The sequence below is a fragment of the Vidua chalybeata genome, chromosome 21, assembly GCF_026979565.1.
Source record: "Vidua chalybeata isolate OUT-0048 chromosome 21, bVidCha1 merged haplotype, whole genome shotgun sequence".
Taxonomy (NCBI): domain Eukaryota; kingdom Metazoa; phylum Chordata; class Aves; order Passeriformes; family Viduidae; genus Vidua; species Vidua chalybeata.
Window position 1 is genome coordinate 10644683 of NC_071550.1, and position 26209 is coordinate 10670891.

General features: G+C 53.3%; 2 protein-coding genes across 11 annotated transcripts; one reads left to right on the forward strand and one right to left on the reverse strand.

Annotated features, from left to right (window-relative positions):
- Positions 1-61: 61 nt before the first annotated feature.
- Positions 62-9016, forward strand: LOC128798391 (ectonucleoside triphosphate diphosphohydrolase 8-like). Of its 9 annotated transcripts, none has more exons than XM_053961810.1 (14): positions 62-153; positions 753-846; positions 1112-1272; positions 2858-2989; positions 3408-3525; positions 4203-4403; positions 4527-4677; positions 5175-5334; positions 5528-5710; positions 5869-6099; positions 6597-6857; positions 7249-7359; positions 7514-7648; positions 8552-9016. In XM_053961810.1, the coding sequence occupies exons 3-14, from the start codon at positions 1255-1257 to the stop codon at positions 8741-8743; spliced, it is 1893 nt and encodes a 630-aa protein (XP_053817785.1). In that variant the 5' UTR covers positions 62-153; positions 753-846; positions 1112-1254; the 3' UTR covers positions 8744-9016. The 9 variants fall into 9 exon arrangements, with proteins under 9 accessions (XP_053817785.1, XP_053817789.1, XP_053817786.1 ...); XM_053961814.1 differs by having other exon boundaries at positions 6597-6686; XM_053961811.1 differs by having other exon boundaries at positions 1112-1240.
- A 268-nt stretch (positions 9017-9284) lies between these two features.
- NOXA1 (NADPH oxidase activator 1) lies at positions 9285-26125 on the reverse strand. Of its 2 annotated transcripts, XM_053961819.1 has the most exons (15): positions 25442-26125; positions 23491-23573; positions 22047-22155; positions 19728-19862; positions 18566-18673; positions 17811-17870; positions 17215-17252; positions 16388-16529; positions 14909-14962; positions 14144-14216; positions 13954-14012; positions 11817-11986; positions 10696-10801; positions 10486-10609; positions 9285-10336 (listed from the first exon to the last, which is right to left on the reverse strand). In XM_053961819.1, the coding sequence occupies exons 1-15, from the start codon at positions 25736-25738 to the stop codon at positions 10239-10241; spliced, it is 1656 nt and encodes a 551-aa protein (XP_053817794.1). In that variant the 5' UTR covers positions 25739-26125; the 3' UTR covers positions 9285-10238. The 2 variants fall into 2 exon arrangements, with proteins under 2 accessions (XP_053817794.1, XP_053817796.1); XM_053961821.1 differs by lacking the exons at positions 13954-14012; positions 14144-14216.
- Between the last annotated feature and the right edge of the window lie 84 nt (positions 26126-26209).

The following is a 26209-nucleotide window of genomic DNA, read 5'->3' on the forward strand; positions in this document are numbered from 1 at the left end:
AAGCGCTCTCCTGGGCAGGTTGCTGGTCCGGGGCCAAGGGGAAGGCCACGCCGGCGAGGCAGCCTTTGTCCCAGGGGCGGGCTCCCAGCTCCAGGTGCGCGCTGAGCCCGGGGCGAGCGCGGCGGTGCCGGAGCGGCGGCCGGAGCCAAGGGGGTGAGCCGGGGCAGGCGCCGGGGGGAGCCGGGACCGGGGGCGGCTGCCCCTCGGTGGAGCTGGACTGGGAGCGGGCTCTGGGCAGCAGCGGGGGCGGTGCTGGGGGGAAACACGCTCCGTGGGCCGGTGGGGGGAGGACGAGAGGGCCGGGGCGGCCACTCGCCGCACGAGGTTTCCAGGTGCAGGGCAGAGGGGAACGGAGGGGACAGGAACCAGGCATGGAGGGCACTGCCAAGCCCCAGCGTTGGTGGGAGGTGGGATGCAGGGAAATGCTCTGCCTGGCAAGGATGCTCCTGGCATCCAGAGTCACCCTCTAAGAAACTTCAGAGCCCTTTTGGCTTTCAAATCTCAAATGTGCCCAGTGGGAAGTCAGCCCCGCATTGTCCTGAGCAACAGGCAGTTGAGATCCAGCAGTGGCTCTGAGCCTTTTGCCCCAATTTTTGAGGCCCTGCTACCTGTGCACAAGGGAAGCTGCAAGTGAGGGATGTCCCAGTGGTGTTTGTCAAGCCATTCGTCATGGCCAGCCCTGCACAAACAAGTGCAGACCTGGTCCAGCTGCTGGGCACAACTGGACACTTTCCACACCTCCAAATGGGCAGGCACTGTGCAGCGTCGTGACTCCTCTGCAGCTCTGGAGGCATCGGCACCACTCTCCTGTCCTGCTGCTCCCTGATCCTGCACGGATGGTAGCAGGTACTGGAGCTGGCCAGCCCCGGGATGCCACAGAAAGCCTGGGCAGATCGATCAGCTTCTCACATCGTTTCCCACCCACTGGGCTCCCTTTCTGTGCCCTGTTCTCCTGCCTGGGAGAGCTGGCTCTGTACTGCCTTTGGGTGTTGCCCCCTGTCCAGTCAAAACGGAATTTGTCCCTAGCAGAGTAGGAGGAGCCCATTTCCCATCCTCTCCTGCATGCAGAACAGTGCAATTTGTCACCAATTCCTGTCCTTCCATTTCACAGTGCCTTGGACAGAATTTTCCAGGATGTAGGCTGGGCTGCAGACTTTTCCCATTGCTTTGTTTGTTACCTGGAGCAGATGAATCACATCCCAACGGTGCAGCTATATTTGGGCAAACTCCATCAGGGCTGGTAGGACTGCACATATGATAACTGGAGACATAGTTAAGTGGATTTCTTGGTGGTGGTGGGTTAATGATTGGAGTCTGAGATCACTTTGAATCGATAACCACTTTAATATCTCAAAGAGGTCCTTAATCATTCCCTGTTCCTATGACAGGGATTTATCAGCTGATTCCATACAATCTCTTCTGGCCATAGCCACTGTAGAGGGAAGGCTCCTGGCTATAGAACAAGGTCTGATAAGGGATTTTGGTGGCCCTATGTCCCATGACATGGGCCCAAAGAACAGCTGCTGTTCATCGTTTTGCATCTCATGCCATGCAGGAGATTGGTCACCCTTTTTCATTGCCAGAGATGCTGACTCCAAAAGAGGAATCAGCATCTCCTTTGACGTTGCTAAAGGTTTCCTCTCCACTGACCTGGGAAAAGGGCAGGGGAATTTCTCAGGGATTTTATGCACTCACAGGAGAATTGTGTAGCCAAGTGACAGCTCCAGGTTCCACCCAAAGCACTGGTGGGGTTAAACCACATCTCTGGTGCCCAGGGCTCTCAGGCCATCTGCAGATTTTAGCTGGAGCGTGAAGCGAAGTCAGCCTCAGCAGGATGCAGCAGGAATCCTGCCTGTGTGGCTCAAGGCACCAGGCAGGGCAGTGCAGGAGGAGGAGGGAGAGCTGCACATTTCAGAAAGCACATCTGGACCAGCTGTGAGGTGCTGAGCACATGGATATCTCAGCTGCCCAGCTGTGCAGAGGCTGTCATGGAGAAGCAGATTCTTTGCTACAATTTCTTAGGAGTGTCTGGCGGCTGTTTCTGCTGGGAGCTGAGCTCTGGATGGACAAGTGGGAAGTGCTCCAGTCCCCAAGGGCAATTGTTGTGGGCATTCCAGCCTGGCTGTGTGCCCAGATCAGCAGGAGCTTCCTGCCTCTGCCCTCCTCCCTTGGGGCTGCAGGAGAGGTGTGGGGATCACAGAAGGCATGGACACTGTCCCTGTGCATCTCTTACATGCTGTGGCATCAGCAAGAGCTGGGCCAGGCAGGAGACACAAGGCTGGAGATGCTGTTTCTCTGCCTGGAGCAGAGAGGATGCTCTCAGGGACAATCTGGGCTGCTGGGCAACAGATGTGACCTGGTCCCAAATGTTCTGGGATGGGTTTTGAGGTGGCAGCATGTGGGTGCTGGAAGGATATGGCTCTGCACCCCAGAGGGGGTGGTCACACTGGTACCCTGCCAGACCATGATCCTGCTTGCAGCTTGGAACTCCAGCTCATCATGGCTGGGCTGTGCCATTGATGTTGCTGTGAAGGAAGATGCTGACTTGCCAGCTAGGCAACAGCTTGAGCAGGGTTGGGGTCCACCCACAGAGGGACCTGAGGGGCTGCAGGTGAGAAGGCAGGGCTGAAAAACCTGTATTGAAAATCCTCCAAGGAGGGAGTGCTCAGAATGGCAGGGTGTCCCAACTCTGAGGCTGCCAACAGCCCTACTGGGATGGGTCCAGAGAAGCCTGTAGATATTATCCTCTTCCATGACAAGAGCAACCATGAAGCAGAGAATGGCTTCATTGTCAGGAAGGGCAAAGTCCCATACCCATCCATGAGGTGTGAGCTGGGGGCTGAGGCTGTCCTTGCAGGTTGGAGGAGGAATGGGCTCCAAAGCCAAGGCCATTGCCGCTCTCCTGGCAGTCACCTGTGTCTGCAGCATCATCGCCCTCATTCTGAGCGTTGTGAATGTGAAGGATGTGCTTCTGTCCCCCAGCACCAAGGTAAGGTCCTTGGGTGGAGCACAGCTCTCACTTGGCTGCTGGCTACTATTGGGTGTTGGGTTTTGCCTGGGTTTCAGGCAGGCTGTGCTGTTTGTCACCAACGTGGGGACAACACCCTGCACAGACTGGAGTGGGACTGGCTGAATTTGGTCACTGTGCCTGGCCCCACAGCACATGCAGCTTTTTCATCCCAAAGCACTGCCAGCTCCAGGGCTTGGGATGGATCCTTGTCCCCAACACAGCTGGTAACTGCAATGCCACCAGACTTTTTCTGTCCTGGTGACCACCAGTCTTGTTTGGCCACTCAAGGCTCCCATGCCCACTGGGAGCGCCGATGGCTCTCCTGGAGCTTCTCTCACTCTGCAGCGGGTGATGGTGGTCTGCATCCCTGGCACCCCATGTCCCCTCTCCTCCCTAGTACGGTCTGGTGTTTGACGCTGGCTCCACACACACGTCCCTCTACATCTACCGGTGGCCCGCAGACAAGGAGAACGACACTGGCATTGTGTCCCAGGTGGAGGCCTGCTCTGTGTCCGGTGAGTGCCAGGATCTGCCCTCCCTCTCCATGCCCAGCTCACCCGGGGCTGGCCAGCCTTGGAGCTGCCCTGCGTTCCACACACCAAAGCTGATTCATGCCAGGTGTGATAAATGCTAATTTATTTATCCGGCATTTCCAAATACCCACAAGGGCGTGTATTCCTATTGCAAAAGTGCTGTTAGGCTTTGGCACAGGGAGAAGTCTCTCTGGAGGAAATGCCCACTCTGGAGAGCAGATCTAGGAACAGATAAATGGTACATGGAGCCGGGTGGGGGCTAGCAAAGGCCACCAGGCCAGGGCAGAGGTGCCTGGGCAAGGGGAAGAGGGCTCAGAGCTCACCTTGCCCTCATGTCTTGGGCAGCAGCCCCAGTGTGGCAGTTACTGGTTAACTGCAAAGGTCTGGCCGAGGGCAAAGGGTAACGTAAGGGCTGCCTGGGCTAATGGCAGTCATTGAGTCAAAGCTCCCAGGAAGACAGTGTGAGATTTCCACCCCAGAGCCTGTCCCTACCGACTGCAGAACTGCCAGGTTCTCAGATCCAGTGCCAGCCTCTGAAAATAGGGAGGCTGTGCAAGGGCAGCTCTGCATGCCTATCAGCTCCACATGTCCTTGCAGCAGGGTGCAGGACACCCTACCCCTTCCTCAGGGAAATGGGGAACAGCTGTGTTTGTCCCCAGCTCCTGCAGGACTGACTGGCCGTGCCCAGCACTTCAGCCTCCCAGGATCAGGTGTGTGCTCGGCATCCCCAGGCATGCCCACAGCCCTCCTGCTCTGGCTGGAGCGGAAGCGCCTGCAGCGCCCAGGGTGCGTGGCCATGCCGCAACTGCTGCCTCCTGGCAGGACAGCTCCGAGCACGGAGCAGGGCTGGACCTGGCAAGGTCAGGATTACTCAGGTCAAGCGACAAAAAACCCCTGCGGGATTCCTGGGTGAACATGTCCCCGGCAGTGCCGTCCCTCCGGGGTGGCGCTGGGCTCTCTCCATCACCAGTTCCCTGTGGCAGGACCTGGCATCTCCAGCTACGCAGATGACCCCGTGGGGGCTGGTGCCAGCCTGAAGCCTTGCCTGGACAGGGCCATGAAGATCGTCCCAGCCGAGCAGCAGCGGGAGACCCCCACGTACCTGGGGGCCACGGCCGGCATGCGGCTGCTGAGGTACCGGCACAGCCAGGCCAGCTCCTGCCGCCCTTCCCGGCGCTCCTGCGCCGCGCCGGAGCCGGGGCTGGCACCGAGCCCCACGGGCCGGGCCACAGGGGCGCTGCCTGGCCAGGCCGTGGGGATGGGCAGAGCAGCGCTGCCCGCGGTGCCGCGGGGTGTCCGGGAGAGCCGCTGGCCGTGCCCAGGGCACGTGCCTGGCCCTCTGCAGTGCCAGCCTGGCAGCAGCCCCAGAGGGGATGGGTCCCCTTTGCCAGAGTGGCGTGAACTTTCCCAGGGCTCCAGCAGAGCCTGAAGGCAGCGGTTTTAGGGAGATTCCCAAGGCCCCGGGTGAGGGATTTGGGGTTTGCAGGAGCCACCTGCGGGCAGGGAAGTGCTGGAGAGATGTCTCAGAGCAGCTCGTGGGCAGGGCACAGCAGCCTCTCAGTGCCAGCCCCGCTGCCAGAGCTGCCAGCCAGGGCCTGCAGCACCTGAGGTGTTTGTGCCTTTGCTGGCAGGGAGGAGAACAGCACCAAGGCTGAGCAGGTCTTGGCCGAGGTGTCCAAGGCCATTGGGGAGTACCCTGTGGATTTCCGCGGAGCTCGGATCCTGACGGGGAGCGAGGAGGGCTCCTTTGGCTGGATCACTGTCAACTACCTGCTGGAGACACTGGTCAAGGTGCAGCTGGGGGAGAGGGCAGGGGAGGGGCAGCGGGCAGAACGTCCCTGTCTGAGCTACAGCCAGCTTTCCTTATTTGCAGAGGAGGGAAGAATGGAGCTTTGGGGCACTGGTCACCCAGCCAAATGTCCCCTGAGGTCGTGGGCTGCAGATTCCACCCCATTAATGTGATTAACAGGATCTTTGTGTGCAGCTCAGCCTGGCCCTGTGCTCTCGTGTGCCGACACACAGGTGGATTTTGGGATCCCAGGGATATACATGGCAGCAGGATCAGCCTCCGGGAGACAGAGTTCCTTTTTCCCTGATCAAAGTGTCTGGATGCCAGCAGATGTGCGGCAGCCAAGAGGCCGCAGCTCAGTGCTCCGTGGAAGTGTCTGTGGGTGGAGGAGGATGTGGGCAGGCAGGGGTAAAACAGGGAGCCAGGGGCATGTGGAAGGTGCCTCTGGGGCTTCTGAGCCCCAAACTCCTGGAGGGGAGGGAGTGTGAGTGTGAGTGCCTGCAGTTCAGCCTAACCCTTGCTGCATGTTGGGCCAGTTCTCGTTTGCAGAGAAATGGGAACATCCCCAGGACACCGAGGTTCTGGGAGCTCTGGACCTTGGCGGTGCCTCGACGCAGATCACCTTCCAGCCCGGGGTGCCCGTGGAGGACAGGAACACGTCCGTGTTCTTCCAGCTCTACGGCACCAACTACTCCCTGTACAGCCACAGCTACCTGTGCTACGGGCAGAGCCAGGCCCTGAAGATGCTGCTGGCAGCTCTGCACCAGGTGCCACGGGGCACGGGGGCTGCTCAGCCATCTCCCAGTGCCATGGCACATCTCCCCCTGCGATGCTGGGCGTGCCTGTGGGCAAAGAGTTGGGAATTGTCAGGGCCTTGGATTTTATCTAGGGAAGCAAAAGATTGCCTCATTTGGGTGGAAGGTGGTGGTGGTTGCCAGCCAGAGCTCTCTTCTCCCCACATCTTGACATGCAGTGGCATTTTTTGTGATTTCCCAAGGCCAGCTGTATGCGTAGTTTTTTGTGCTGTCACCATTCTCTTGGCCTTGCTCCATTTCTGCCCAGAGAGAGGTTTCCCAGCACAGTCCCTGCACAACTGCCCGGGGACAGAGCCAGAGCCCAGTGCTGTGGGAGCCAGGGATTCTCAGGGAGCTCACAGGTGGGGTGCATGCAGCCCTCCTGGGGTGTAAGTCCTGCTTTTTGGGATGGGCTGTGGGAAGGGTCTCAGTGGCATGGCAGCCCCGTGAATGGCTCCATCTCTCTCCAGGCCAGCTCGAGTGCCCAGATCTCTCACCCCTGCTACCCCCAGGGGTACCAGGAGAACATCACCGTGGCGGAGCTCTACGACAGCCCCTGTGTGCGTGCGCCAAGCTCAGCCAGCCCTGGCCTTGTCCTCATGGTGATGGGGACAGGGGACCCAGCTGCGTGTGGCACGGCCGTCCAGAGACTCTTCAACTTCAGCTGCGGGGCGCAGGGGCCGTGCGGGTTCAATGGGGTCTATCAGCCCCCCGTGCGGGGACGCTTCTTCGTAAGCAGCCTCCGTCCCCGCGCCTGGGGGAGGGTGATGGTATAGACTGGGAGTCTCCTCTCCACTGATTGTGGAAAGAGGTGGGGAGAGAGGGATCCTCGAAGCTGGTTCTCTCTGCAAACCTCTTCTGTGCTCTGAGGTGGCTTGTTCCTCCTGCCGTGTCCCAGCCTTCTCTGAGGGAAATGGGAAGACCTTGTCTGAGGGAGCCTGTCTGAACTAGCTCAGAGTGCCAGAGCAGCCCCAGGGTTGTGAGGCAGTTCTGAGACTTTCTGGTAAATCATCAAGGTGGTGCCAGATGCAGAACTCTGAGAATTACTTCGGACTCTCTCCCCAGGCAAGTGGGGCCCCTGGGTCTTTTCTCAAGTGAGGAAGGAATTGTGTTTTTCACCAGGCCTTTGCTGGGTTCTACTACACCTTCAACTTCCTGAACCTGACCCGCCAGCAGTCTCTGAGTGAAGTCAACACCACAGTCCTGTCCTTCTGCAGGAGGAACTGGGCAGAGGTGAGAGCCCTGTGAAGGGCTGCCAGGAGTCTTGTGCTTATCCTGTCCTAAATCTCTGCCCTTGGAGCACAAGCCCTGCTGTTCCCTGGGCTAGGGAGGGTTTCTGAGCCTCTCTTTCATTCCCTGTTGCACTCTGTCCCTGATGGCCTCACAGCTGGTGCAGAGCTTCCCTCGGCATTTGAAGTACCTGCACACCTACTGCTCCGTGGCCTTTTACATCCTGACGCTGCTGCTCGATGGCTACAAGTTCAACGAGCATACCTGGAGCAACATCCACTTCAGCAGGCAGGTAAACACCTGTAGGCAGCAGGAGAGGATGGACATGTTCAGGAGCAGCATCTCTGGAGTCCTCTGTGCCAGAGATGTGTCCCTGTTTCATGGCTGCTCCCCAGGGACCCCAGGAGAGCTTTGCTCTCTCTTAGCCACCCCCAAAACTCTGACCCAGCTCATGTCTCACTTTCCCTGCTGTGAATTTAACTGATTTTAAGGGGGCCAGGGAAAAGCAGAGCAGGATTTAGCCACTTTGGTCTCTGATGTTCTTATCAAAGGTGATGGTGGCCCCATGACCACTTTGAACCAGAATATTTTAAAGGGAAATACTCCTGACCAGAGTATTTCCAGCATGAGAGGAGACAGCCTCAAGTTGTGCCAGTGGAAGCTTAGTTAGGTACTAGGAATGGTTTTTTTCATGGAAATGAAAATGGAAAGGGTCAAGCTTTGGAACAGGCTGTCCAGGGCACTGGTGGAGTCACCATCCCAGGAAGCATTCAAACAACATGTGGACATGGCACTTGAGGACACAGCTTAGTGATGAACATGGTGGTGATGCTGGGCTGATGGCTGGACTTCATGATCTGAAAAGTCTTTTCCAACCTTACTGACTCTGCAGCCAAATTAGAAGGATTATGGGGATGGAGGAAAGCCCAGATCCAAAATCATGTGCAGGTCACAGAGGCACACCTGGATCAGAGCAGTCATCCATGTTCAGCTGTCCCTTAGCCGTGGGGGAGCAGGGAGAGAAAAGCTCTTTGTGCAACTGCTGCTGGCAAGATAAGGTTCACCACAGCCTGGTCCCCATGTGAAACGGCAGCTGGGACAGCTCACGGCAGAGGTGCCCCTCAGCCCCTCACACCAAGCTGCTGATGCCTGGGAGAGGTGCTTTTGGATGATGCCCTGTGCTGTCTCCCCTCAGGCAGCAAACACAGACATCGGGTGGACACTGGGCTTCATGCTGAACTTGACCAACATGTTTCCTGCAGAGGCTCTGCAGCGTGTCAAGGGCCACCAGCCTGGCCTGTGGGCAGGGGCTGTCTCCTTACTTGTGCTGGCCATCGTGGCAGGCCTGGTGGCTGTTTTCCTACACTGTTCCTGGAAAACAAAGTAGGTCCCTGCCTCCTGACTAGAGGCATCCTGCCTACTAAACCAGGCAGGGAAGTGGTGCAGAAGAGGTAGAAAGTGGAGAAGAATGAAGGCATTAGACCCATCTCCATTGCTCAGGAGATCTGACTGGGTCATCTCTGTGAATGTGGAAGATGACTTGATCTCTCTCCAAGAGGAAGACTCCTTTAATGTGACTGCCAAAAGCTGGTTGAGACTCGCTGGCTGGATGAAGCCAGAAAAATTCAAACTAGAAATAAAATCAGTTTTGTTTTTCAAATATGAATGTCACTGCTCAGCCTAGCACAGTTTCCTTGGCATTCCCAGTCCTGCTGGGCTACTCTTCCAACAGTCCTGGGAGGCAACTGGCAATGGAGAGTGGTGGTGGGCACCTAACTCTGAGCAGAGGGATGACATCATCTGTATCCTGCCCTGTGCAAGATGTGCAATATTTTTGTAGTATGTGACAGAATCTCTTCTCAAAGACACTGTCAGCTGTTGTTAAAAATACTTACTGGCATATCTCAGCAGAAAAACACAAGTGGAAGTTGATTTAAGAGTTGCCAACTCTGGCTCAGGGTTTATTTTATATTCAAGTTACATAGCCAAGTTTTGTCAAGACACCAAATCCAGAACAGGTTCCAGCTTCAGGCACTTGAGTGTTTTATTTAGATCAGCCCAGCCCAGTTGCAGGAATTGGACAGGGCTTTCAGCCTTTGCAACACCAGCCCAGCACTGCACTTCCCAGTCAGCCCTTTCCCCAGGGCCTCCAGGGCTCTCCCACAGCCCAGAGCTGCTCTGAGCAGTGGGGATTTCCACAACTGCCTCTTCCCTGTGCTCCAAGATCCCACCTTGGCCCTAGGGCTTAAGAAAAGTGCCCAAGGCACCTGGCAAAAGAATGGTCAGGTCCACAGCTATTTGCTATGGAAGACAGTGGTCCTAACTCATGGTGTTATCCCATTAATTCCACTGCAAACTGGTTCCAAAAGCCTTTTGAAAGAGCAGCATCTCTGACTGGTGGAGATAAGGTTATGTGACCCGAGAGCCTGGGGAACAGGGCTCTGCCCCCTGCTCCCAGCCAGCCACCCTTGGCTTTGCGAGTGAGGCTCAGTCTTCCCAGCCACAACATGAGCAACAAGGGAGAAGGGATGAAGACTTCCACCCAGGAGAACCTCCTCCCACCCAGGGGAACATCCTCCTACCCAGCAGCCTGAGTTGCCACATGGACAATTCCCACAGCCAAACCCCAGAGCCCTCTCCTTGCTCTCTGCTCTTCACAGACACATCTTCGGCAGTGTAAGCACGAGTTAAAAATGCCAGGTCAGGGAACAGGCTGTGGGAAATGCCATCACTGCTGGAACTAACCCCATGGATCTGAGTGGGAGATATCCCCTGTCCAGGTACAGCAGAGCTCCTGGCTGTGCTGGCTGGGGCCCAAATGAGCTGGGACGAGTGTCTCCCGCCCCTGGGGGTGCAGTCAGGCAGGAAAAGGTTCCTGTTTCCTATAGGAAGGCAGCATCACAGCTGGTCTGGGTGGCAAAGCATTTGGGGAAGATGCCAGTCTTGCCATTGCAGTGTCCTTCCAGCCAGTCCTCGTTCACTGGAAAACATAAAGAAGCAGGAATAAGCCCTGGCCCATATGAGTGGGGTTAGTGAGAGTTTTCATGGCTGGAATTTAACTCTGGGAAAAACCCAGTGCAAGCTTATAACTCCTGAGAGTATGAACCTGAGACAGCACTGGAGAGCTACCTTCAGAGAGGATATCCAGCACATCTCCCTTGCTGAAGTCCAGGTCCCCCAGTTCCTGTGCCAGGTAAGAGTGCTGAGCCAGCATCCGGTAGAGAACAGGTCTGCCCGAGTGGGAGTCAGAGTCCTGCAGGAAAAAGCCAGCATGGACATTGCAAAGCAAAGCAGAGACTGGAGCTCAGCCCAGCAGAAACTTTGTCCCAGCCCAGGTACCTGGCAATAGAGTGTCAGCCTGCCATCGGTCAGCTGCTGCCACACCTTCTCCAGGTCCTCCTGTCCCAACACTGTCCCCAGCTCTGTGCCATCCAGGAGCCTGTAGCTGCAAGGGTTCATTAATGCTGAGCAAATAATCTCATTTAAAGCCAAACTTGGAGGCAAGCCCAGCCCTCTGCCACCCTCAGTCTTCACAGTCCCCTTTGCAGGCCAGTTCTGAGCTTGTCCCCTTGCACAGTGACATGGGGCCACCCCACATGCTCATCAGGCAGAAATGGCACTGTGGGGAGTGACACTGTCACCTCCTCCCACACGAACTTGAGGGAAAGATCCTAAACTCTCCTGATGCCACTGTGTGTCCCAAGGAGTGTCACAATCAGGGAGACCTCACACCAGGATCTTCTGCCTGAGTTCCAGCTTGCTCTGCATTGATCCTTGTTACTGCAAAGGCTGAGCTGAATGGGACAAAATCCAACCTGTGGCAGCTGCATCTACACAGAGTTTTTTCTTCTCACTTTTTCTTGACCATGGTACAGTTTCCTAGGAAAGATCCTTTAGGCTTTCCAGGCCCAAAGAATCACAGACTCATAGAACAGTTTTGCGTGGAAGGGCCTTAAATATAATTTAGTTTCAACCCCCTGCCATGGGCAGAGAATCTTTCACTACACTAGGTTGCTCCAAGCTCCATCCAATGTGGCCTTGAACAGTTCCAGGGATGAGGAATCCACATTCTCTGTGGGCAACCTGTGCCAGGGCCCCACCACTCTTATATTAAAGAATTTCTTCCTAATATCCCATCCAACCCTGCCCTCTGTCAGTTTGAAGCCATCCCCCCTTGTCCTGTCACTCCATGCCTTTGCTATAAGTCCCTCTGCAGCCCTCCCTGAGCCATTTATGTACTGGGAGGGGATTACAAGAGGAACAGCATGTGCTTCCCCACGGGGGATCACGCTGTTGTCCCACCCAAAGCCCACAGTAAGGTTTGCCCTCAAGGCAGACTGTGTGCTTACATCTTTGCTGGTTTTGGCCCTAGATAAACATTCTCAGGAGCCCAGAGGCAGCTGGATGCCCGTGTCCTGAGGAGAATGGCTGCTGGGCCATCCCACCCCACAGCCCCGTACCTGAGTGTGCCCCGCTGTGCCTGCTGAGCCAGCCTGTCCCGCAGCAGGGCCCGCAGGGCCGGCAGGGCCGGGGCCTCGCCCGCCCGCAGCACCAGCGAGCACTCGCAGCGCAGCCGCAGCACGGCCGGCCTGTCTGCGCCCGCAGAGGCCTCCCCGCACCTCGGGGGGACCTGTGGGGAGATGGGCTCGGTCAGAGTGGAGAATCAGAATATCCCGAGCTGGAAGGGACCCACCAGGATCATCCAGCTCAGCCCCTGTCCCTGCCCAGACCCCCCAACAACCCCTCCCTGGGCATCCCTGGCAGCGCTGGCCAAACGCTCCTGGAGCTCTGGCAGCCTCGGGGCCGTGCCCATTCCCTGGGGAGCCTGGGCAGTGCCAGCACCCTCTGGGGGAAAAATCCCCACTGACTATGAAGTTCATGGATGTGATAAATTAATATCATTCGTGCTAATAATTGTAACTCTATCAATATTTTAGAAAATATTTGTTAAAAAGTAATAGAGGAAAGTGATATGTAATTAATGTCACAAAACATGTTCACAGATATTCTTAAGAAAACAGGATACAGGATGGAACATTGAGATATTTTAACACAGAAATGGCCTTGAGAGGAAAAGTTGGGAAACTCCTAGAGCAGAATTGGCATTGAAGACGAATGAAAGCCCAGATAACTCCCTAGGCAGGAACTGCCTTGAGATGAATCGAGTTGGCTCAATTCCAGATAGGGAACCTAAAATAGTGGTCTTATCTATGAAATAATAAGGCTCAATTGGAACATAATGCTTACTTATATAACACTAAGCTCAATGTGCATGCACAACCTGCCGGGTCATTCAGAGGACAGGGAGGAAGACAGTGAGCCTTCCTCTGAAAAGACCACCAAAGAGCCAAGGAGACCCCTTAACAACAAGAGGTACACGCTATGCAGAAGAGTGACGTAGACTTCAAGAATTGAAAATAGGAGGAGATTTACAGGAACTATTGATGAATATGCATTAGCATACAGTATAACAGTTGCGCTTGGATTCTTTTGCCTTTTGTACATGAGGCAGGGTGAGAGGTCCTCCCCATACCCCGGTCAGTTTTGCTTAAGCTTTATCCGAACCACTACCAAATTTCTTTTTGTAACTGCTGAATTATATTTTATTGTATTATTATTTTATACCTCAATTAAAATTGCTGCTAAATTTTAAATCTTGTGGTTTATTAAATTGGACATATAGGGACCTCATTTATAACAATGGACTAAGAAGAACCACGACTGACTAACAAACCCAAGTGACATTATCTGCTCTCATACCAAGAGAGGTGACACAGACAAAATCCCTCGTCTCTGTGCTGCCATGTAGCAGTAGAACATCATCAAAATGCAGACCTGAATTTCAAAGGGGGAACTCTGGATTCAAAGACTGGAATCAAATGTTCCTCTTCTGACTCAGGAATTCTGGTTTTGGTTCTGATTTTACAGGAACCTCCTAAACCCAAAATTATATGTGCAGGGCCCCAATTCCTCCAGCCAGCTGGAGAGGAGCAGCCGCATTCCTCTATAGTGTTGCCTTCTGGCTGAACTACACCAAAAAAAATACCCCAAAATCCCTAAAAACAGATGTGGCAGAGCTGACCTGCAGCTGAGGGACAGAGGTGGTGTCCCCAGAGGGTCACAGGAATCATTCCAGGGCCATCACATGCAAGGGCTGGCAATGGCATGGAAGTACCTCACAGGACATTACCCAACAGGGCAAATTTGAATGAACTGCGATATCCAGACTGATAGGGACAGAAAATGGGACACAGGAAGAGGAAGGTAGGGACAGCAAGGTGTTCAAAGACAACTGCCTCTTACAAAGTGGGCTGTAAAACATGTGCACAAGAACTCTGATGTGTTTGGTGCTCCTGGTGCCTCGGAGGGTGGCAAAAGGTCAGCCTTGGGCAGTCTCAGAAGCTGTCTCAGAAATGGTCACAAACTGGGAGGAAAGACCACATGGCAGCCTCTCTTTAGAATGGAAAAGTGGTCAGAGGAAGGAGTTTTTTTCCCAGTAATTTGGGAGCAGCTCAAGAATTCTGGGCAAGAATTTTGCACTCTCCCCAGCCCTGGTCTCCTGAGGCTGTGCCAGTTTCAGTCTGTGGAGCACCTCACCTTGGACTCCATGTGGGCACTGGCATCATTGACAGAGGCATTTTCTTCCCCAGGAGGATCTGCAGAACAGGACAAAGGCAGGGGAACAGCCCTGCAGTCAGCAGAAGCTGCAGTGGGGCCACCACCTACTCAGGACCCCTAAAGAACGGGGATTGGGCACAGCTTCACCCACTGAGGGCCCAGGGATTACCTGGCTTCTGCTTCAGGGGAAGGCGGCTGGGAGGTACCTGGGCAGGAGGAAGGGGAATCCCAGTGCTGATCTTCTGCAACAGAACAGCATCAGAAAGGAGAGGGCAGAAAATGGAAGCCTGGACAAGGCTGGTATGTGACAAGCTACAGACTTGTGGGTGTAACCCCAGGGAGCACCCCAGGGAGAGCTGCTCATTGAATGGTTGGATGAGGTGGAGCAATCAGGCTCTTGAGGGCAGAGGTTTGGGGACACTTCCCTGGCACCCTGCTGGGTTGGTGCTGGGACAGAAGGAGGCTGCTCACACTGCTGAGGGCTCTCCCCACTTGGGCTGCTTCACAGTGATATATCCATGGAGAAAACACCCAAGTGTGTACCAGGGATTCATTTGGAGGGGAAAAATGACAATTAAAAAAATCATAGCAACATCAGAAAAACTATGTGCTTGAAAGCTTCCTCACAGGAAACAGGGGGCTGAGCTGCACCCTTCCACACTGGGTTCAGGTGGAAAATGATTGGGATCATGTGTAGCTATGCCTGTGGTGGAGACAAGAGATGAAGTTCTCCTAAGTCAAAGGGATTTTTCCTACTCCTAACTCTTCTGTTGTTCCCATTTAAGAGCACTTGGTCTTCAGTCAATAGTCTCAGTGTTTCATACTCCACGTTTCTCTTACAGAGTTGTCCTACCCTGTGATAATCTTACAGATAAATGTTCCAAATGTATGTCTTTGTCCCTCCCTCCCCCTGGTTGCAAGGTTGCCAGCTCACCCATTTGTCCATCCTTGAGGCAGGCTCCAGGAGAGAGCTCGGGATGTGCAGCTTCTGCAGAGGGACACGGAGCAGAGCAGGGTGAGAGAGGAGCCCAGCGACCCCAGCACTGCCTGTCACCCTATGGCCACACAAATGTGCCTGAGGGGCTGGGGTCAGCCCCAGCCACCCAAGTGCCCAGTGCTCACAAACTGCTGGACAATATCCAACGATCCTTCTGCAGCTTTTCCAGCTGGGAGCAGAGCTGCTGCTGGAGTGGCTGCAGTGGTACAGACCAAACACCCACCAAACCCCCTACTCCCCAGACAGATGCTCAGGCAGAGAGCAGCAAGGATGCCCAGAGATACCAGTCCAACAGAATTTCTGTGTCTTCTGACAATCACTGCTGCTCATTTCAACTGAGCATTGCAATTTTTTGCTTACAATGCTTTTATTTTTCTGTTGAAAGTCTATTTTTATTTTTTTCTACATTGAATTTCACCTGGCACTTCACTGAGCAGTCAACCAGCACATCCAAATACTTGTGTAACTGTTTCTGTCAGCTCCAGATGCTTCAGACTCTCCCCCTATTCCTATATCACTTAGGAATATGCTAAATGCTTATGTCACAGAGGATTTGCAGTGGGAACATCCTTTCTTTTTAAAAATGAAAGGAAGAAAAACCTATTCATTTATACCCAACTTTTAATTCTGTATTTTTATGAGTCTTCAGAGCACTGCCTCAATTGCTCAAACACCTCACTGGTTTATAGTGTCTTATGAAGAAGTTTGTGACTTTTTTGAAAGACAGGCAGGTAATACACTCACTGAACCTAATGCAGGTATACAGCAGCTCTTTCAAAAAGTGAACTAGACAGGTGAAAAATGGCTTCTGCCAACAAAAGATTTTCCATGTTGTGTTTATCTGTTTCTATTCAGTCTGTTTACACTACAGCTCTCTGGCTGGCAGGAAGATGTCAGATTTGCTGGGCTCTAAATCCTTAGGACTTCTCTAGAGCCCTTCATAAATCCTGCCTGTGCAGCTGAAGCCCTCCTCAAACCTTCCCAAAGTTCATTGAACAGAGGCACTACAGACCAGGTAAGGACCAGCCCATCTCGGCTCCATCAGAGCTCTCAGGTGAAAAATCCTGCTCTAAATGGTGGTCCTTGGTGAGGTCTGCTATCCTACAACTCCACAATAGGATTCCCTATGGTGGAGAGCCCAGAAACCATCCTCGTGGATCTACAGAGGTGAATGGCAGAGACCGGTGGGAGCCCAGTGTCAGGAAATCCGGGAGGTGTGGGAAGGAGCTCCTGAGGATTGTGCTCAGGGGGGCTGGGGCCAAGCCCTGCCCTCGGGGCCGTGTTCCACCCTCACTACCCTGGGGGCCGTGTCCCTGCCCTGCCCTCGGGGCCGTGTCCCTCAGCAGCCTCGGGGCCGTGTCCCTGCCCTGCCCTCGGGGCCGTGTCCTTCAGCAGCCTCGGGGCCGTGTCCCTCACCTGCCCGTCGTGGATGGCCGTGGCCCAGCCATCTGCCGCTCTGCCCAGCACGAACACCAGGCTCCCGGCTGCCACCTCCGGCCCCGGCGGCTCCTCGGGGCGGTACCGGGACAGCACTCGGTGGTAGCCAGACTCGGCATCCCTGTGGGGAGAGGAGAGCGCTGCACCGGCCTGGGGCGTGGCGCTGATGGCTCCGAGCCGCCACACTGCACCGGCCCCAGCTGTAGGGCGTGGGATTTGGGAAATCAGGATTTCCATTGCCGCTCTTCGGTCCAGCTGGGAACAAAAGGGTCTTGGAAAGCACTGATTTGCCAAATGCAGCTGCATTTTCATTGTACTGATAAACAATGTCAAGATCAAAACAATTATTCAACACAGCCCCTAAGTACTGCTGGTGCAATATCACTGAAACAAATTACTTTCTTGGGGCTTGAACATGATTTTGGCTCAGGACACTAGGGCTGGTATTGAGTATTTGGAATTGTCCTGGGAATTAAGATGGGAAAGGTGAGCATCCTCTGCCACAGTCCCGGGCAGGTCCCACAACCTCTGTCTGCTTCCATTCCCCAGGCATGCCACGATCCATGCCTGTGTCCCAAGACCATTGAATCAAGTCCTGCAAACTGCCCAGAGGCTCTTGCAGAGATGCCAGGGACTTGCACTGTCCTTTGCAGCCACAAGAGCCCTTGTGTATTTGTCATTCACTCCACCCTGGTCAGAAGTGGGTGTGGATCCCTCGGAGTCTTCACACAAAGAAGCCAGAGAATAAAAGACTTTCTGAACCGTAGTGAGAGAAAGGTAAGACCAAGGTGGGACTGAAGACTCACCGCAGAGCATTGGCACCGGGTTCATAAAAGCCCTGTTTCTGTGGGAGAAACAACAGGATCCGTTTGTAACAGTGCCTCCTTATAGCAGCAGTGCCACCTTACCTCCTGGCTGTGCTATTCTGTCCCTACTCTTGACCCCATTTGTCATTCCACATCACCCAGAAAGTCTGCTGCTCCACACCTTACCAGGCTGTGCCTTTTCTTCCTTCCCCTCCCTCTTTATCTCATCAGGAAGTAAGACAATCTCTTCACCCTCCCCTGGTTCCAAGGAACTCCTAGCACAGTGGGAGGCAGCTGTGCTCACATTGACACATTTGATGAGCAGAGACATGATGAGCAGAGACAGGCTGAGCACAGCAAAGCACTGCTGTTTTGACATGGTGAAGAGCCAAAAATGCATCTTTAAAGGGCTGGAGATTTCCATCACTGAGTCCCTTTCAGCCAGTGCTGAGCCTGGCTCTGAACAGCCCCATGGATCCGGGCTGGTATTACACTGGTTTTACCAAGAGTCCACTCCTCCCCTGATGGTTTGGATCTGAGCCCGTTTGTGGCACTCCACGACATCATTCCTCCTTTCACAGCCCTGTCCTGCTCACCTGAGGCCTGAGAGGCTCAAAGCCAATGTACTCATCATTGGGAATGATGGATGAGATCACCTGTTGGAGAACAAAGTAACGAGTGAATCTAGGCTAGATGAAGAGACCTCCAGACTTCATCCAAGATTATCTACTCAGACCCATTTCCTTCTGGCATCCCAAGGTCAGGCAAAATATGGAACTGTGCATGCAGTGGGAGAGGCAGAGCTGGATTCCCAAGACAGCTTCAACCATTTGTGTCCCAGTTTTTTAGTCTTTCCAAGGTTTCTTTAAAAGTATGTGAATTTATTATTTTCCCTTTATTCATTTTGGAGCTCTCTGTTCTGACTGCACTGGTCACAGAAGGGGTCAGAGAAATTCTCTGCTGCCTTGCATTAAGGGATGTGACAAAGTATTTGTCCCCTGAATGCCAACCTGTCCCCCTGGAAATGCAGGTCTGAGCAGCAGCATGCTGGGACAACATGCCCCTCTTAAAAACATCATTGTCAGCAAAAGGGCAACCATAGGTTCCCAGAGTACCTGCTCAGCCCTTTCAGACTTTAAAGTGACCCAGATTGGGAAGGTATTTTAGTGCCAAAGAGCATTTTTTGGTAGAAGGGGTAGCAATTCTAACAAATTTTGGCTTCTGTGTCCTGACTGCCTGGACTGGCTGCAAGCTCTGCCCATCCTGCTCTGGATGCCCACACAACACTGCTCACTGCAGAGGCAAGATTTTTTTCTGCTGCTGTTAATTGTGACAATTACGGGCCTGTTACCTTGGGTTTACCCAGGAAATCTTTTGAATCCAGCTGCTCAACTTCCTTCTTTTGTGGTCTGAAAAGTTCCCCGAGGGGAACCAGCATGGGCTCTAAAAACAGGTGGTCCTGGGGTAGGGAAAGCAGGTAAAGAAAAAGCCATCAATTTGCATTGAATGCAACATCAGAGCCCTGAAAAGCAAATACAGCTTAGGTGTGCAAGAGCAGCTCCAGGAAGACATTGGGGCAGAAATTGCTGTGAACTCGACAAAGGCCACTCAGACTCCACAAAAGCACGAGCTAACTGAGAGCTCAGCAGCCCCTCCCCAGTGTGGAGGCAAGGACTGACACTGCTGGCAGGGGGCGGGTGGGAAGGGAGGTAGTGCAGGAAGGTTTATCAAACAAATCTTCCAAACAGCTTTTCTGTTTGACTTCAGATGTTTTCTGTTCAGCCACGGAGTAATGTGATAATAGCAAATATAAATAATACTGGAAAAGCACAAATGTGATGCCAGAAGAGATGATCAGATTAAAAACAAAGTATGAATCTCTTATAAAGTATGAAGATAACAAACTAATGAATCATTCAGGAAGAGTAAATTAGAGCTCTGCAAATTTTTTCAGATCATAAAGGAGTTTAACAGGAAACTTTTACTTAGAAGCGGCCCTAGAAACACTTTCACACCCTACTTAAGCTCTAAAAGTGATTGACATTAATATCTGAGCTGCCACCAATTGTTCCTGAGGCCAAAGGGACTCAAAAAAAGCCAGCCAGTGCCACGAAAAGGAGATTCTCCAAACCTGCACTTGTAGGGGTTCTGCACTTGAAACACTGCACATGGCAACTGGTTTTGCAAGATAAGTACAAATGGAACAGAGCTCCTGAACATGAGGGACCAGGAAGCCATGTCCCCAGCTTCAGAGGTCATCCCAAAATTCTTCACTATGGTGTTTCTGGGCAGTGAAGCACCTGGGGGTGATGGAGTTCCTCAATCAACCTGAAGCCCTGCTTTGGCAGAGCATCATGTGCAAATGGCTTAGACTGTGCCAGCAGGTGGCCAAGCAGGTTGGTGGATGGCAGGAACATGCAGGTGTCAGGAACACTCAAACTGACAACTTCTAGCACACATCCCTGAGCTGCAGCCTGATGCACACACCCAGGAACTCACAGAGGTGGCCTTACCTGCACCCGCTCCAGGGCCAGCTTCAGGATTGCTATTCTTCTTTCAGGTCTCCACACAACAGCCTTCTCCAGGGTGACTCTGGCCTCCTGCCACTGCTGCAGGTGGCACTGCACTGCTGCAGTGCTGTACAGCACCTGGAGTGGGCACAGGGAAGGGACTCCGAGGGCCAGGACCAAGGGACACCCAACACATCCTCCTGAGCTCAGCCAGGAAACAGGGACAGACACTAAAACACCAAGAATTCAGCAACAGGAGAGGCACTCTGAGCAGCATAGCTGGGAAAATTTCACAATCAGAAAGGAAAAATAAAGGCTTGGGTGTGCTGGAACTGCTGGTCAAGGTGATGAGAGACGTGAGGACAGCAGGTGAAGACTCTGGTACCACACTGTTTAAATCTGATCCTTTCTTCATCCAAAAGGCCAGGAAGCTTTCCTTGGGTGTTCATCTACATGCAACTAGGTAATGATTTTTGTAATCCTGACTCCCTGTCACTGCAAAATATCTGAACTGAAACTATTTCATTTTGTAGTGGGCTGTGAATGTGCAAACTGTCAGCTGTAGCTTGTCACCCTTCAGCAACATGTCAGTCTGTTCTTGGGGAAGAGCAGGCTGTGGGAGTGTTGCAGATGGGGTGTTGGGGAGCTGTGGTCTATACTGAGAGTGGGAGATCTCTCCCTGTCACTGGCCAGCTGGGCCACAGCCAGAGCACTGTCAGACAGCTTCTTATCTCCTGTGATAGGGTTATCAGCTGGGAATTGAGGTGTTTACCTGGCTGCACACCCTGCTCAGGACAAGCAGGACGAGCTGGAGCTCACAGGATGCTTTTCCTTTACTCCTTAATCATGGCAGTAGGAGACTCTGTTTGGGAGTGTGGGGAATGGCAACCCTGAGCATGTGCAGGAACTGCAGGGACAGGTCCTCTCGGGAGGCAAGGCAGCAATTCTCACTCAGTCAGAAGTGTCACAGCCTTGCAAGAGGCAAATATTTCTGGGTTTTCAAAGCACGCATGTATCTCCCACTAGGAGATCAGATGCAGCACGTCAGAGGCCATGCATGGGGAAAGCTGATGGCACAATTCTGCTGGAGGATGATGTTCGTGTATTTTGAAAAATGAGCTCCAGGTAAGAATGAGATACAGCTGAATCAGGATGCTGATCCCAAGTCTGGAGGGCCAGCATGGTGCCAGCACATGTCCTGGTGATACCTGGAGTAAGGGGTCGTGTGTCCACACCTGGAAGGGCTCCAGCCTCCTTGGGACACTCCTGAGCCCTGCCCCTTTCCCAGCGAACTGCTCATTTCCAAGAGAAGGCAGCGGCGTGGCACTGAAGCTGTTAAAGCCAGGGAGGTTTGGGTAATAGCACGGATGCCAAGGATAGCTTCCTCCTGCCAGCTATAAGGTGCATGAAAATTGTTGAGATGCTTGACTGGAGTTACACAATGACTCCTCACTCTCACGGAAGTAAGGAGTTAAATCCTCTTTCCTGCTTTTCAATCTGTGCGTGTGGACTCAGAGAAAACAAAATGAACCCTTCCAGTAAAGGACAGTTTCTAGGAATCCTTTACATATGTCCAAATATTACAAACATTTACAATCAGTTCAGCCTTTGAGCTTCCTTGAACAGAGCAGGCTGGCTCTGTGTGACAGTAAGAGGTACAGGGTGAAGCATTACAAACACAGCCTGAGCATGGGGTGTAAGTTCAGGCACAGAGAGAATATTAAGATCAGTTGCTGGAGTTGGAAAGAGGCTTTCATGCACCTGACTTTTCCAGAGCCTACATTATGCATCAGTACTGTTCTCATCTGTCAATGTTTCAAACTCTTTCAGCCCTGAGAGCTGAGGAGTTCACTAAACTTGTAAATACTACACTTGTATTTACATCCAAGTGTAAATATTACACAGAATCCCAGACTGGTTTGGGTTGGGAAGGACCTTAAAGCTCCTAGTTCCACCCCTGCCATGGGCAGGGACACCTTCTACAGACCAGGTTGCTCCAAGCCCTGTCCAACCTGGTCTTGGACACTCCCAGAGATGGGGCAGCCACCACTTTGTCACATATAGAGAAAACAAAACCCACTCAATATAGAAATTCCTGTGCATCCACTCTGAACAATTTTACTTTTCAAACTGCATCATTTGCTAAACTTTCCAGAGATGATGTTGGTTTACAACTTTTATGATTAAGTTACTTTAAAAAAAATGCAAGCGGAATATTTTTACAGTTCTAATGTACTTTCTTGAAAAAGTCTTGGGTCACTAATGCCTGCTACTGACATCCCCAACAGTGGGGAAGGAATGCTGAGCCAGGCTGACTCTTACCTCCCAGGCATAGAGGATGTGCCTCAGCCCTAGCTGCTTGTAATCGATGAAAAGATTTTCTCTTAGGTGACTGAAGGCCATGTGATAGTCAGAGAGAGCTTCTTCATACCTGCAATGCAGAGTGACACAAGAAACTGAGCCTAAAACAGCTGGAGACTGTTTAAAAAGCTTAAAATTCACACTAGCAAATAATATCTGTTCTGCTCTGCAATCTGTGCAAGTAGAGCTGCACCAGAGATGTGTTATAAAGAACCAAAGTCACCCAGCGCTGGGAGCTCCCTGCCTGTCCCAGCACATGTCCCAGGAGGACGGAAGGGCTGGGAACCTGACTGATGGGGTCCAGAGAGGGCACACACATGGTCAGAGCATCAAAACTGAGAAACTCAAAATTTAGAACCTCAACATTTAGAAATTTAGAGAACCTCTGTGGATAAGGAGGGTATTAGTCTGAATTTACACCAGCTATGCAACTTAAATCCAAGCGGGTGCCCACTGAGGCTGCAGATGGTGAAAGGAAGGGCCCAGGAGGAGCTGTGCAGTGGGCACCCGACCAAGAGCAGGTGCCCAGGTGGGTGTTGGTGGGTGGGAGCAGCTTCTGATGAAGGAAAGAGCCCTGGGGGCTGGAGGCCATCAGCTCTTTGGGCAGGAGGCAGCTGCCAGCTCTGCTGCCCCTGTAGTGGCTGTGCTTGGGGCCCATTTGCTTCTGTTGGTGGTGGAGCAGCTCCAGAGAGCCCTGCCTGGGGCTCCACCAGCCCCAGGCATAGCCTCTCTACTGGAGAAGCCAGAACAGCTCCCTTTAGCTCCCTTCCAGAAATAAAGACAGGCATTTTGTGTAGATTAAGGTCTGGGAAATATGGGGGAAACAAAGGGAAAGAAAATAACTGAGCTCAAAGGTAAGACAAGATCTGTAAAATACATCACCCAGCTCCCTGAGGAGGATGTCACTGGGATTTAACCATGGAAACAATGAGTAATCAATCCCATGACACTTCAGGAGCAACCTCAATATTTTATCAGTGAGACTGAGATCAGGCCCCTGAGGTCTGCTGGCAGGAGTGTGTGCAGGCTGCATTTTTAGGAAGGCCAGACTCATGTGTGTCACGTGAAGACACACCAAGCAGCACAATTATATTTATTTTAATTTACAGAGAAAATCTGAATGGCAACATAACATTGTGGCAGCCTTGCATCCAGGAGTCTCTGTGTGTAGGGGACAGCAATGTTGTGTGTCAGACATCCCTGGGGCCCCAGAGTTGCGCAGCTCTTACCAGAGATAAGACTTACTGACATGTGACAAGGTTTCCAAGGCTAAAGCAGACCCTGTCAACCCTATGTGATTGCTGGAAGAAGTGAATTTTGGAATCAAAGAATCATTTAGGTTTAGGAATAAAGCAGGACTGAAAGGAGAGAACCAAAGACTGCACTGGTTGTGCACCTCACTCACATTTCCAGCTGCAGGTGGACAAACCCTCTCTGGAAGTAGCCCACAGCCAGGGAATTGTCCTTCTCAATGGTTTTATCGAATGCCTGAGGAGAAAGACACAGGCACGTCACAGGGACCAGCTGGGATCTGTCCTGTCAGTGGCCGGGCATACACACCCAGCCAGCCACGTCCCAGCCGCCTCACAGACACAACCCCATGGCTCCTGCCCAGCTCCCAGGGCTGGACACAGGTCCCAGTCATCGTCCCAGTCAGCTCTGTGTGAGCTGAGCTTCAGGCTTTTACCCCTGCTTGCTACAATGGACTGGACATAAATGAGCTGCATTGGCCATCTGGCTTCTTAAAATGGGAAAACTGTAGCCTGAGGCAGAGTTGGCCAGTGGGAGCAGCGGGACTGGCCAGGCTGGGGAGGGTTGAGGTGATGAAAGGGTGAGAGGGAGGAAGCTGCAGGGCTTCTCACAATGGGCTCTAAGTCAGTACTTCTGCTTCAGTGCCCCAGCTGAAAACAGGCAGTGCTTGTGGTAGCAGCTCGTGGTTCAGCGTGCTGTGAGAGCCAGGAGTCCTCCTGAGGCAGCATCAGGGGTGTGCTCCTTCCCCTGCCACTGCAGACACCTCGTGGGATAACGAGTGCTGAAAGCCCAGCCCTCCCTGCCCTGCCTGCACAGGGACAGCACTGCAGGGGAAGGTGAGTCCCGGTGCCCCCACACACCTGCTGAACACCAGCCTCACTGGGCCATAGCTGAAATAACAATAACCAAACATTGATCCACACAGAAGTAGAGCTGAGCTTCTTCCCAGTCACTGCCCCTTCACTGGGGCTCAGAAGTCTCCCCTGAGCTCTCTCCCTCATCTCCATGGTACCACTGCCATGTGCTCACTATGTCCCAAACAGCCACTGCCCTGCCCAGGGCTGCAGGCACTGCCCCAGCCCCTCCAGCACAGCCTCAGCTCCTCCTTATGCTGTTTGAGGAAAGGTTTATCTGCATCTCCTCCCTGGAAATGGATGGAGGGAGGGAGGGAGGGAGGGAGGGATGGATGGATGGGATGGATGGATGGATGGATGGATGGATGGATGGATGGATGGATGGATGGATGGATGGATGGAGGGATGGATGGGGATGGATGGATGATGGATGGACGTGCAGACACACCAGGTGCTGGCACAAAAAGGCTTTTCCTCAGGGCACCTCCTCTCCCTTCCTAAGGGCAGTGTTTTTCCAGCACAGCAGCTTCGTTCTGGCAGTCTCCACTGCCAAGCAACATATTTGTACTTTCAAAATACACCCATCTCGTGTCTAACCCACGCCTACAAAACAGCTATTGGACAATCTTTTTCCTGCTTTGATTTAAAGCTACAATACATTTTAAATTTATTGTGCATGTCCAGTGGGTTGAGGTTTTCTCTTGGAATCAAGCAGGCTGAGCTTTAGAGGTGTGGTTTTCACATGATAATGAGCTAAGTTCACCTAAAGGATAGGATTTTAATTGATTTAGCTTTAACAAAACTTAAGGTACATTGCTGGATGCAGTTTCCAGTATCTAATTTAAGTACTCTCTGTCTCTGTTATCTTGTTTCAAAATTATTCTGCCCACTGATCTGGATTTCCATAACATTTAGAGAACCATGGAATCACAGAAGCATTAAGGTTGGAAAAGGCCTCAAAGATCGAGTCCAGCTGTTAACCCGGTATCACTGAGTTCACCACCGAACCCTGTCCTCGAGGGCCACACCTGCCATTTTAACTTCAACCTTTTTCACTTTTCTATGATTCAATCTGCTAAACCTTTTCCTCCAACCATTCACCCTTTGACATCCCTGCTCACATTCCCGCTGGACACGCAGGACACAAAACGCCGGGTTCCAGATCTAGTTTCAGCATCATTCCCTCCGAGACGGACTCGGGGGAGCCGAGCCGCCCGTCGCCGGGATCCCCCCGCTCCCCGGCCCGCTCACCCTCAGGGCTGCCTCGGGCCGCCCGGCCAGCAGCTGCACGCAGCCCACGTTGAAGCAGATCCGGGCCGGAGGCTCCGCGATGCCGCCGAAGGTGTCCAGGGCAGCGTCCCAGTGCCCGCGATCCGCCGCCCGCACGGCCTCGTGCCAGCGCCGCACTAGCTCCCGGTACGCCATGGCCGGGCACGGGCTCGGGAACGGGAACGGGCACGGGCACGGAGCCGGCGGGGCCGCACCTGCCGACCGCCCGCGCCTCACCTGCGCCGCACCTGCCGGGGCGGGGCGGGAAAGCGCGGTCATATCTGCCCGCTCCGCTCCTCCCCTGGGCGGTGGGACGAGACACCGAGCCCGGAATGGGACACGGCCCCGGAAGGGGGACACCGAGCCCGGAATGGGACACGGACTCCATAGGGAGACATGGACCAGGAATGGGGGACACCGAGCCCGGAATGGGACATGGTCCTGGGAGGGGCGGGGAGGGGGACACGGAGCCCGGGAGGAGAGACGGATCCCAGAATGGGACACGGACCGAGGCAGGCGGCCGGACCCGGCGGGACAGACCGGTGAGGGCGGCGGCCACACCTGAGCGGGCACTGGGGAGATGCTGCTGGCTGAGGGCACCAGAGGGCACCTGACCAGCCGCTAGAAGCGAACCCGCGGCCAGCGCTGCAGCGGCAAAAATAGCGCTTTGGGAGCTTCTTTGAATAAAGCATTTAAAGTAAATTGAATATAGTAGATATTCTCAGGGTCGTGTGAGTGCGAGTTAGCTAC